Genomic DNA, 13,909 nt, shown 5'->3' with positions numbered 1-13,909 from the left:
GACGTAGATGCAGTTCTGGCCTGGAAGTGTTTTTAGCTATTCACTTTGACGGTAGAATTTAGGGGAGGAGAGGAAATTATAAAAAAATAAATAAAACTTAAAAACTCTTGAACCAAATGACTAATTTCGATCAAATTTTCAACATAGATGACGTTCGTGCTTGGGATGGATTTTACCATTTCATTTTGACGGAACAACGTAGAGGATGGGGAGGAAGGGGAGAGATACAAAAATCAATAAATATAAAACTAAAAGTGACCATGTTCGTGAGTTAATAACTTCTGAACCTTCCGATCGATCTTAATCAAATTTTCAACATAGATGATGTTCGAGTCCGGAAAGTTTTTATTTATTTATTTATTTATTTATTTTCACTTTGACGGTAGAAGCTAGGGGAGAGGAAGGGGAGGTTAATATATAAAAATAGAACTTAATTTTTAAACCATCCAACCGATCTCGATCAATTTTCAACATACATGACATTCGGGCCTGGGATAATTTTTATCATGCCGTACCCCGCAACATGGGGAGGGGAAACGAATATATAAAAATCGCCGAAAATGACCAATATCAAAGAGCGTTTTAGTAATAGTAAAAACGGAACATATTACTATTTTTCCTTAATTTAACCCAGCGAAATCGGGGTGCGTCTTAGATTCGAGGACGTCTTAAATTCGAGTAGTTATCGAGAAATTCTTAATTAAAGAACTAAAGATACTATTAATTCTTACACGTTAATAGTATCGTGTTATTAAAACTACTTTGCTAGCCATAAATATTTTTAATTTTGTATCATATTCTATCATTCAGACAACAATAATGTCGTACGCTCGCGCAGGGTGTGCGAATTTGCTGGTTCACATTAATAGTAGTAGTAGGATATTATTCAGAATGAATAAATAAGTTCTAAGTTGCATCAGGATGTAATTTATTTACCTTATTTTATGCACTATTCATTAACGATTAAAAAAAAACTCAAAATCAGTTTTGAGCTGCTTGTAACTATAATACAGAAATTGATAGGCTTTCCATTTAATGAGCTTTAAAGTGTTACTTATGTATCACAGCCTACCTCTCCATCACTGGTTTTGTGATCTGTGTAACGACCAGCACTCTTGTCATTTGACCGAAAGAATGAAAAACTCCGATGTAACCAACCGATGGCTTAAGAGTTTCCACAAGAAAACTAGTACTGCGGGTGTCAAAATACTTGCATTCATAAGTGACAATATGTTTGTGTTCATGCAGATTCTACCATTAACCTGCTTCAGATAGTTCTGATTTGTTGTGGAATAGAGACGTATGTCCTAAATTCTAGAGGACCATTGTACTAATCTTTATGCAGTACAGCATTCAATTGTGTCCGCTTCCAAGACTATCTGCTTTGGAGTCTAAACCCTAGAACTGACCTTAGGGGTTCAGTGATGTCAAGGTCTGTGATTAGATAGGCTAGGAGTGGCGTTGTTTTCGTGCCGATTTTCATGAATTACAGTGTGTATTGGCGCATTGTCATTTGGTGGAGTCAAGATCTGACTGTAGAAAATGCACGTGGTCACCTACGTAGTATCCATGTAATCACTGGAAATATTGTCCTCTGAACGTAATCACGAGTGTGTAGGACATATAATACTAGGAAATTGCAGTCCAAATCACTAGTGAACCATCCGCTTTCTGTTTGGAAGTGACTCCAATAGATTTTGCAGACATGCCACAACGTTAAGAAACCACTTATCCCGTAGTTTCAACAAAATGTGGGAATGTCTGTTTTTTCATTTCACCCATTCAAGTACAGTCATAATTAGGTGGTAATGTGTGCATATAGCAAAGCGATAAATGCAGACATTCCGAATCTCTGTTTTAACTAGCAGAGATCATGGCTGTAAGTATGAGAGTGGTCATACTGACTCCGAAAAATTGCAACCTTTCGTGTCCTTTCCGACATTGGTTTTAGACAGTCAGGAAAGTAAACAGTGTTAAATATATATATATATATATATATATATATATATATATATATAAAATATGTCATAGAAAAGAATCAACGCAGTATTGAATAAATAAGTATAGCCCGCCCTGGTGTTCCTTGGTGCAGTGTGATGACCCCATCCTGTCAAAGAAATAACAAAGGAGTAAAACATTCGCTCGCGGTGATAAATTGCGAAAGATAAACTTACAAAGAAACGTAAGGCTTCATTTTATATGCTGAATCCCTTACATTTTATGCAGAGGAAAAGTCTAAAGCTGTGCGAACACTGCCTTCCAAACGTTGAAAAGTTAGGTTGTGTAATAATAGGTAAAAAGTGCTTAAAATTTTAGACGTAACTTGTGCTGTGGAGCAGTTGTGTTACGTACAGTAAAACAGAGAAATTTCGTAGTCAAGAGGAAAAACAAGATGAGGGAGATGATTCAAATAGTTTTGTTACATAAACAAACATTTAAAGTGATAATAAGTTCAGTTAGTAGAAATAGAGACGAGATGTATAAAAAGGGAGAAGTTGGACCAATGTTGTAGATCTTAATGTAGTACAGATTGAGTAAGGTATACAACAGAATACAATATGAAGACAGCTTATTAAATCAGTTAACACCAGGAGATCACTGGAAGTTAGTAAATTTGGACAAAGCATAGATTTGTCTATCAAGATTTAAAAAAAAAAAAAAAAAAAAACTTGATTCTAGAGATCGCTCGGACTGGGTATGCGAATCTGTTGATTTGGTTTTATGGTTGGTGTTGGTTGCTGCTATAATGGAAACTACTTTTACTGTAGAATGGACGAAAATGCTAAAACCAATGTAACCTGTGACCAGAACATTTTGAAGTCACATTGCTATTATATTCCATTCCTGTACTACTGTAATACGCCTCGCGTTGTAATTTACCAGGGCAATGCATTCAGTCATACAGCAAAGCCAGCAGTTACGTACATGGATCGGATGGTGGGTGTGTCACGAATTCTTCCAAATCTCCTGATCTCCCCCAATGGATTTTTATGGTTTTCTGCCGTTGCAGCGTGGACACCCGCTCAAACTGTCTGTCTTCAGAAAGTTTGCCGAAAGAAATAGAACAGACGTGATGCAGAACGAATGCTGATAAAACAGGGCCTTCACAACAACGTGCATCGTTACGGTATTTCTTAAGGAAATACGGCTGATGGCTTTTATCAGATGAACGTTGTTGTGTTACACGCAAAAACAAAATGGATAACTCTAGACAACTAATAACTTATAAACTCAGTATTAATATAACGAGTGTCAAGTTATATTCCACATCGGTATTTAAAGTTGAGCACCACAGACTTCAAATACTTTAAATTAGCAACTTTTTAACGACTCGTGGCAGTCATGCTTGAGTGCAGATTTCTTTCCTGTAACTTGCTGCTCGATGTCATAGAGTACGGGTTATTGCACATTGTTAAAAATTAATAAATGTATATAAAAAAAAAAAAGTTCGGGTCTTCCCGGACTTACTGATGTCGGGTTAATAATATATCTAGTTAAGTACGTTGTTGATATAATACAAAGGAATGGAAGCTGAAAATAGGAAAAACGTAATCGCACACTGAAATGGTACACTATAAACTGTTTCGCAAGGCTCATCAGATAGTTAGATTTTTTTTAAAAACTTCAGCCTGATTACACAATCGTGAAGCTACATTCCAAGGCTGTTTTGCACACGTGGATGGTTCACGACTAAGTTACTGTTTAATGTTCCTCTTTTATCCTCTCTGTATTCGATAAAGTGTTTAGCGAAACTTTTTGTATCATAATTATTTTTTTTCTCATTCTTTGGTAAAATAATAAATAAATAAATTTTTAATGTAGAGTTAGTGATACAAATAGCTCAAAATAATACAGATCAGTAACCTTGAATAATACAATTAATAATACCAAAATTATTCAAGGAATTCTGATTTTGCAGTAAATATTTTCATGAACAATGAGAATCACTGAACATTTCTTTTTGTAATCAAATTTTTTTTCTCTTCCTTCGTATAGAAACTATTTGGCAAGTATGGAACTATCCTAGATTTGCGTATACACAGTAAACAAAATGCTAAAGGTCCAAATGGTAATAGGGTTCCAAATTATGGTTTTATCGTATTTGAAGATCCAGCATCTGTTCAGGAGGTCCTTAGTAGTAAGGTAAGTTCGCATTGGTAATGTAATTAATTTGTCGAATTACTAAGCTAGCTACTCGCTCTCGCTCTCTCTCTCTCTCTCTCTCTCTCTCTCTCTCTCTCTCTCGCTCTCTCTCTCTCTCTCTCGCTCTCTCTCGCTCTCTGACGTGAGAATAGTTCCAGTGATTGATAAATTTGCTGTTAAACTTGTACATGAATATTGTCTTATAGTGGTAACAATTTGAGCCTTCCTGAAAAGCTCAAGAATGTTCAGTTACACTGTTCAATGAAATTTTTATGATCAAAATAATAGTTTAAAGATTATATATATATATATATATATATATATATATATATATATATATAGGGTGAGCCATTTTAATCAATCCACGGAAATATCTGAACAATGATATAACATAGAAGAAATGTTTGAAGTACACGTTATATATTGCTAAGGGGGAAAACCAATTCCGCCAAAAGTACCCCTCCCCGCTCCCCGTAAATGGGGGTAACTTTAAAATGTCAAATGGGAACATGGGTCGAGTAATACCTCGTTCGAAAAGTCTTGGAAAACTAAGTAACGCTGTGCCAAAAGATATTTCATATGGAGCACCAATTTCAAAATGGCCGCCATGATATGGTTCGGAAACTTCAGTACCCGTAGTATGAAAACCATGGAAGGTAAATGAATGGAACAAAATTGAAATACGTAAATATCATAGTGCATATCAAATGATGTGATTCCTGTGATCCCAGTGGCCTCCCTGAAGGGGTCTTGTGGGCTAACTTCAAAATTTCAATGTCCGACCGGACAACGGTTCGGGCGTACGCTTGACCTACCCAGTGCTGTTTGGAAGGCAGACTTCATGGATAGAGAATTGGTGCACTGAGTTAATGCGGATGGCCACATTTACATTTTGATTAACTATTAGCACTCATATCATATTGTGAGCTTGAGGGACGATACGGTGTGTACGTATATCCCCGAAATGCTTTCCGAATAATCAGCGCGCATTGCATAAAAGTTTCTGTAGGGACGGAGATCAGCAAATTCACACGTTTGTAAGTTCCAGCAACTGCATTATTCGACAACTTCTTTCGTATAACGTTCCTTCTGGTTTCGCATCAAATCATACTCAGCCATACAGATATGCGTTACCATTCAAATAAACTTTCACCTTTTTTTAATCACTACAGCGTCATCCTTACAAACAAATGTTTCAACCACACCATACCTATTTGTAGCGTAGCCGTAATTTGCGAATTAAAGTTCTCATTTGAACTTTCACAATTACTTTTCACCCCACTCACATACAGAGCACAGGGAGAGATTATTTTGCAGGACTTGGACTTCTCTCTATACATTATGGCAATTTTACTCTAACATTTTAATCTCTGTTGTATCATTCTCGAGCCATGGAACGCCTCCGTGGTTTTCCTATTTAATTTTCGTTATTTTCATTTATCTCGAACCGTATTCATACTATGGGCACTAGACGTTTTCTTAGACACAGTCACCATGTCTTGGCGATCATTTTGAAAACGGTCTCATGTCGAAAATATTCTTACAGAAGTTGTTTAATATTCATTTGTTTATGTAACGTGATATTACTCGCTTCAAGTTGCTATTTGAAATTTTCAAGTTGGCCCGGATACTCTTCAGTTGGCCCTTGGAGTCACCCCGACAACACCTCTCGATGTGCCTTACGTCGGTTACCTACTCCAGTTTTTTCTTCTGTTGATTTATTTCCAATCGCTTTCATACTATGGGTACTAAACCTTTTCTCTGACACGGATACTATATTTCGGCGGCCTTTTGAGAACACTACTATTTCACCTCAATCGTTTTCTCCTGCAAGATGTTTGATTTTGCAAGATTTATCGAACGAGATACCACTCGACTCGTGTTACTATTTGAAATTTTGAAGTTAACCCTCAAGACCCCTTCAGTGAGGTCACTGGGATCACATCATTCGATATGCCCTATGATATTTACGTATTTCAATTTTGTTCCATTCATTTACCTTCCATGGTTTTCATACTACGGGTACTGGAGTTTCCGAACCATATCATGGCGGCCATTTTGAAATTGGTGCTCCATATGAAACATCTTTTGGCACAGTGTTACTTAGTTTTCCAAGACCTTTCGAACGAGGTATTACTCGACCCATGTTCCCATTTGACATTTTAAAGTTACCCCCATTTACGGGGGGCGGGGAGGGGTACTTTTGGCGGAATTGGTTTTCCCCCTTAGCAATATATAACGTGTACTTCAAACATTTCTTCTGTGTTTTATTATTGTTCAGATATTTCCGTGGATTGATTAAAATAGCCCACCCTGTATATATATATATATATATATATATATATATATATATATATATATATATATATATATATATATATATATATATATATATATATATATATATAATATCTCGAATGTCCAAATGGTAGGAATAAAATTGGACGTACACACGTCGTCTTTTCATCTGTAGCTTTTAGGAAACGTTCAATGCATCTCTAAAATATTCAGCAGAACTGCTAACATAGCAATATTCCACTTCCCTTTATATCACTGTTCAATTACTGAAAATGTCCTGATAGAATCCTTCCCATGGTTCATCACTATTACTTCGGGAAGACATCCATAGGAAATGTAGGAAGTGTATCGTTAATGTCGCGTTCCATCCAGTTTCTCGTAAGTATGAGTTCTTTTACAAGGTTCGTGTAATTATCAGCTATTTTGGTCCCCAAGAACAGTATTGTAACATTCTGAAAACAATGCTAAGTGTGTTGTCTATCAGAAGTAAGAATAGATTCAAACTGTTGGTCTCCCGAGATCTGATGTACCAACAAATATCCCTTATCTGATCTACTCTATACTTAGACATGGGAAATTCTGGAACAAATATTCAGTTACTGATTCAATCTTGGTTACTGTCTTTCTGAATGCCTTCGGCAGCCCCAGCTATATGTACAGGGGTGACTACAATTTTCCTAGAATTCACAAGAGTTTGTAAGCAACAAAGCTTATCATTACGACTGCTCCTGTATGTAATGTACATCTTACTCCAAAAAGGTTAAGCAACAAAGCTTATCATTACGACTGCTCCTGTATGTAATGTACATCTTACTCCAAAAAGGTTACCTCATTGATTAGGTTGTTGTGTGGTGAAGGTTTTCTAACTTCGGATATTTTCGGAAACAGTAAACTAAAGATACCAGGTTCGAGCCCCCAAGCCAGACTTCGGAAGTGGAAAATATTTGTGACGATGTGCGTTTCTTTTAAGTGTGATAAGACATGTTGAAATGTTATTAAGTGTACAAAAAATAATTCACTGAAGTAATGATACAGTATTTCGAAACTATGCCTACGTTGAGCACGTGGTGGTTTTGTCACATTCATTTCCATACGTAAGAGAACATTTCCAATGAAAGGAAAGGCAGTGAACATAGTTCTTCCATCGACAGTAGAATCAAACAGACATAGGAAAAAAATAGCATCGGATATGAATCTCATTTTGGAAATTAAGGTGTATTTCGTTAGAAGCTCATCTGCGGTGCCCATGTTAGCTTCGTAAAGTGGTGAGTTCGAATCCCGTCTAAGACAAACTTTTTGGTATGTAATGATACATTTCCCAATGTATGATAAATTATATAAAATAATTACATTAAAATAACTAGTTTATATATTCATACAACCATTTCTGGACATAAGTAATTATTGTGTTTAAAATGTATCTCAATGTGGTGGATGTTGACAGAACGTCGGTATATATTATATGTGAACGTTAAATACAAATTAAGTAAATCGTGTAATAGCAATAAATAAGTGTTGGTAATATATTTGACTGCAACTATTTTTCATACGGAGAATACGCATATTTTCGTTACAGCATGAGATATATATATCATCTTGAAATAGTCAGACATATAAAGAGAACATGCGAATATAAACAGAATATCAAAAATCGAATCGTGGTTGGAGACAGTAAAATCACTATTCTCAAAAGTGTTCACAGCAAGTTCACCGTGTTCACTGGCCACTTTAAGAGACTAAATTGTATTTTAGTAAGGAAAGCAGTTCAGCACTCTAAAATGCTTATATATATATATATATATATATATATATAATATATTTGTGTGGGTGAGTACCCACAGTACTGATGGTCTGGAAAAGAGTTCTGTCAGGGTCAGATCCCCTAGCACATCTAGGGGGAGTGGGAGGCATAAATGTAATCGAAAATAACCGATAATAGTGTCGAATACATAGTTTTCTGGGTCCATGGGTTGATAGGGCTACGGAAACTGTCACCAATAGTTCACGTTCAATCCCCAGTGAAGGTAAGTATCCTTAACACACACAGGTGAGTAGGAGAATTCAAATGTAAAGATACTCAAAAACGGCCTATGTCTGTGTCGATTCATAGTTTTCGCAGTTGCTGAGATGAACAGTGACACTTCCGATGCCGTTTAAATTTAAATTTATTCCCCACTAGTATTCGTAGGGGACGGTGACGTAAAAATAATTAAACATGACCAATATTAGTGTCAAATCCATAGTTTTCGGCGTCCCTAAGTTTCGGTGCCTTTTAAGTCCGTCTGCTCCCAGTTAGGATAAGACCTGCGTAGTAGTTCTAGGGGAGACAAAAATGATCGAATGTGATCAATATTGGCGTCGAATCCATAGTTGCTTAGATAAGGAGTGGCACTCTGGATGCCATTTAAGTTCAAGTTCAGCCTCCATTAGCACCCTGGAGATAGGGTGAAATTGTAAGATGTAAAAATAATTAAAAATGACTGATATTAGTATCGAATCCTTAGCTTTCAGTGTCCCTAAATTCATTGGTGAGGTTCCGATGACCTTTAAGTTTAGCCTGCAGTAGGGGCAAGACCTCCTAGCACATTTTGTGAGAATGGGATGGAATAACATAAAATGATCGAAAACGACCGATATAGGCCAGTCAATAAGGGATGATTTAGGTTCGAATAAGGGGAAAAAATGGTGGAAAGCTGGAACAAATTTTATTTTCTTTATATAAGTGTCCGTAACAACATACTAATTTTGCACCACTTTACCACCCCGGATTTGGCCGCCATCTTGGAAACATGGCGCCAAAAATTAGTTTTTTGTAAATATCTCGCACGGAAAGCCTTTTAGAGCAAAACATATTATTACAAAAAATAATCTACATTAAACTCTCTACAAGAAATGTTCTCTTCATTTTTTCTCTAGGATGCACCGTTTAGATGTTATAGGCGTGGCAAATTACGCATTTTTCTTTCAGCATCGCTTTGTAGTAGAACCTTCACGAACATTTTCTGATACTATTTTGTTTTAGTGATTTTTCTTATATAAATTAATGTATTTTTCATTCATTGCAGGTGTGACGGATTAAGTAATCAGGTCTATTAGATAATCTATGTTCAAGATGTCAACTAAAAAATGTTTTATCTATGAGAAACTTCTCGGTGATGGTGTTACATGTATAGTTAAAAAAAAAAAAAAAAAAAAAAAACTGAGAAGTGTTACACTTTATGAAAAGAGTAGAAAAGTTAACACAAAAACAAGAAGTAGCAAAGCATTGTTATCACAACGTACTTCATCACCTATGCCGATAACCCTTAGGTCAGAAGTATCAAGATTTAATTTTCAAGAAGCCTGCCTGTTTTGTAGACAATGTACATCAGATGAATTTTTAGACAGATATATATATATATATATATATATATATATATATATATATATAAATAAAAAACTTGAGTGAGCATGAAAGTGTACATCGCATCGAAAGAATTCAAGTTAAAAATTCTATTGTGGAAGCTAACAAGGAAGAGTGCCAATTTTCATTCAGTGAATTTTTTTAAAATTATAATGATGCACTACCAACTAAATAATAATAATAATAATAAAAACTAAACTGAAAGAAAATTACTCAGATATTATACCAACAAACAAAAACATAAAGAACATAGTTTGCTTCCGTGATACCGATGCATGGTATGATCGTCAAAAGCGTAAGCATATAAACGAAGAGAAGTTGAGAATCATATTGACAGAAGGACAAATAATTGCTGAAGATATCAGATCCCAGGTTACGAAACTGATTAATAGTCATTAGTAGATAATCTTTGAATGACGTTAATTTATTCATTCATGGGACCTTAAAATGCCTTCTCGATACTACTATCTTGAAAAACAAGACAGAGAATAGCACAAAATGGGAAAGGAAAAGTATAACAATTTCTCACGTCATAATTGCAGCAGCTACACCAAAATATCTTTCATCCTCTTGCGGTCATCGTAATCAAGAGTATGGTAGTAAGCATCTTCTTAATGTTCTCTCTTCGTTACGACTGTGTGCACCATATGTTGAGGCAGTTTTCTTATAAGTTTCGGTTTTTCTGCACCCTGCATTCTTTGTTTGTTTATATAATAATATTTTCTGAGTAATTTTCTTTCAGTTCAGATCTTATTGCTTTTTCAGTTGGCAGTGTATCATTATAATCTTGAAAAATTTTACTGAATGAAAATTAGCACTCTTCCTTGTTAGCTTGAAGGTAATTGAAAGCAAAAGACATTTGAAACAACATTATCTTTTGAACGACCACGTTTCATTCCGGAATAAATCTTGTAGAACTTTTTCATGCGTGAAGAATGGTATCTGGCTTCAGGAACAACTAAATCATGAACATTGCCAATCCTAATACTAACTTCTTTGCCCCAGTCGTCATTTCTTCTGTCGGCTGCTTCCATAATAGAACCTTTAACGTGAATGGTTTCGACGCGATGTACACTTTAACGCTCGCTCACAAGTTTTTTACTCCGCCTCTTTGAAAATTCATCTGATGTACACTCATGTCCAAAATTATTGTCGCATATCTATAAATATGTTGTTGTAGGAATATAATTTGATAACGAATTCGCCCAGTATTTCTTACAATGTTAATATGTATACAATCGACAAAGATATGTATGTGGCAAATTTCATGTCAAGAGCAGTAAATACGAACATTTAGAAGAAAATAAAACTTTTGTGTCCACTTAGCAACATTTTGTTTTACTCATTCTAATTTTCGTATTTATAATTCATTTCCTATGAAATTTACCACAAATATACATTTCTCGATTATACACAAAGTATCAGTATTAATAGTACTCTGCAAAATCATTATCAAATTATATTCTTACAAGAAGACAGTTATAGACATGCGACAATACTTTTGGACATGAGTGTACATTGTCTACAAAACAGACAGGCTTCTTGAAAATTAAATCTTAGTACTTCTGAACCAAGGATTATCTGCGTAGGTGATGAAGTACTTTGTGATAGCAACGCTTTGCTACCTTTTTGTTTTTGTGAAAACTTTTTTACATTTTTCATGAAGTGTTAACACTTGTCAGTCTTAAGTTGACATTCGTTTCCATCTTTCACTTTAATACTGCAGTTTACTAATGTTTTCAGTCCCTTTTCTCTTACTATACATGTAACACCATCACCGAGAAGTTTCTCACAGATAAAACATTTTTCAGCTGACATCTTGAACATAGATTATCTAATAGACCTGTTTACTTATCCTTAGTCACACCTGCAATGAATGAAAAATATATTAATTTATATTTTATATAAGAAAAATCACTGAAACAAAAAGTATTAGAAAATTTTCGTTAAAGTTTTACTACAAAGCGATGCTGAAAGAAAAATGCGTACTTTACCACGCCTGTAACATCTAAACGGTGCATCCTAGAGAAAAAATGAAGAGAACATTTCTTGTAGAGAATTTAATGTAGAATTTTTTTGTAATAACATCTTTTGCTCTAAAATTCTTTCCATTCGAGATATTTACAAAAAACTATTTTTTGGCGCCATTTTTCCAAGATGGCGGCCAAATCCGGGGTGGTAGAGTGGTGCAAAATTAGTATGTTGTTACGGACACTTATATGAAGAAAATAAAATTTGTTTCAGCTTTCCACCATTTTTTTTTTTTTTTTTTTTTTTTTTTTTCCTTATTCGACCCTTCATTGACTGGCCTAATATTAGAGAAGAGTCGATAGTTTGCAGGGTCACTGAAATGAATAGCAACACTTCTGATGTCGTTTAAGTTCAAGTTCAGCCCCATGAGTACCCCTGGTAGTGGCTGGATGGTGACATGAAAAAATAATCAAACGACTGATGTTGGTATCGAATCCATAGTTTTTGGGGTCCCTACGTTGATTACCGAGCAGAGCCAAAGGCACTGCTCTCACATTTATAAGTATTTGGATGTATGTGTATAAATGTATATTCTAGAGTAACTCCGGAACGTCTGAAGCAACTTCAGCCAAACTAGATATGACTCAGTCTGAAGAAAGAATAAATATATATATATTGTAGTGTAATACACTCGAAGGAATGGGAGTATGGAGGAATGACATGTTAAATAATGCAAAATGACTTTTGTTAATGTGCAATCCATAGTTTTCTGATAGCTGAAATCAATAATGACGCTCACAATGGCGTTAAAGTCCAAGTTCGTCCCCACCGGCAGATAATGAGGAGAAGGGGTGAAAATTTTTCAAAATTACTTAATTTTTTGTGGAATTTATAGTTTTCTGTACCGGGAAAACATCTGTCCCGTTTTCAGTCACTTTTCGAAAGTAGGTAGTACACTTCAAGCTGGGCTTCTTGTTCATATCAGTTTGATTAAAGGCACAATTTATGGAGGTAAGGTGTTCCAATATTAATGTCAAAAGTAGAGTATCTTCTGTATTTTGTCTTTTCCATAAAACTTCATTGAAATTAAATATTCTAAGGGAAAGGGGATTTAAACTATGTATCTGTCGTTATCAGTGAACATTAAAGAAAATTATCTGAACAGTTGAAACGGAACTCAGAAAAACGACATGCTTAAAATAGAACTTTCCAATTGAAAAATAAATGGTAATGTAGCAAAGCAAGGTGAGTTGCCAATCTTATTACAAAACGTAATTCCTGATCAGCTCAGATGATAAATTTCTTTAAATACATATATCTTCTGCCGCCTTCTACTTTTTCTTTGGCGCATCAATGTTAACTCCGTATTACGATTTACTAGAGTTTATATGTGAATTGTAAGAGGAGCATGGTGAAAAGTTTTTAGATACTAAATTCAAATACCGTTGTCAAACTGAAACTTATCACGTTTAAAAGCGTATGCTTTCTATTGCTGAAAGATATAACCGCGAGGAAATATAGTCGACCTTGGACCTTGAAAAGTAGATCAACTGCAGGCCGGTCCATAATAAAAGATGATCTCGATCTTCTAAAACGTTGCAGTTGCTAGGTCCCACATGTGCTTATGCCTGAGCAAAAGCATGACCACGTAGAGTGGTGCCTCTGTATTCGTAAAAGATTTTCGCATGGGCAAAGCAAAGGTGTTCATAATATCGTCCTAGGTGACGAAACGTGGATTATAACTATAATCTTCAAACAAAACAGCAGTCGACAGTATGGAGCTTTCAAAATGAAACTCAACCTTCGAAAGTGAAACATGGGGCGTGGGTAAGGTTATGGTGACATCTTTTTCCTCTAAGACCGTCCATGTAGCAACTACACAGTTGGATGATCGGCCTACGGTAACAGCAGAAAGGTACAGTACTTATTGTCTTCCGAGTGTCTTTGAAGCTTGGAGATCTGTCCACTGGAAGTCTCCACTGTCTCACTTTCTTCACGACATTGCACGGCCACATACAGCATTGGAAACTTCGTGTGGTTTCTACAGGAAAGTGGAGTTCGTATTCGACCACTTGTTCCCCAGATTTAGCTTTG

The 13,909-nt window shown here is 35.5% G+C and overlaps 1 protein-coding gene across 4 annotated transcripts in view; it reads left to right on the top strand.

Annotated features, from left to right (window-relative positions):
• rin (ras GTPase-activating protein-binding protein 2) overlaps nt 1-13,909 on the top strand; it is a 116,385-nt gene that overhangs the window by 76,143 nt on the left and 26,333 nt on the right. For all 4 annotated transcript variants that reach the window (XM_081726188.1, XM_081726191.1, XM_081726182.1 and 1 more), the window contains one exon: nt 3,997-4,143. In XM_081726188.1, coding sequence (XP_081582314.1) covers nt 3,997-4,143 — 147 coding nt within the window. The remainder of the gene's footprint in view (nt 1-3,996; nt 4,144-13,909) is intronic.

Source organism: Thermobia domestica, chromosome 1 (assembly GCF_964235325.1).
Source record: "Thermobia domestica chromosome 1, izTheDome1.hap1.1, whole genome shotgun sequence".
Taxonomy (NCBI): domain Eukaryota; kingdom Metazoa; phylum Arthropoda; class Insecta; order Zygentoma; family Lepismatidae; genus Thermobia; species Thermobia domestica.
The sequence above is the reverse complement of the archived record's forward strand: the minus strand, read 5'-3'. Positions and strand labels throughout refer to the sequence as shown.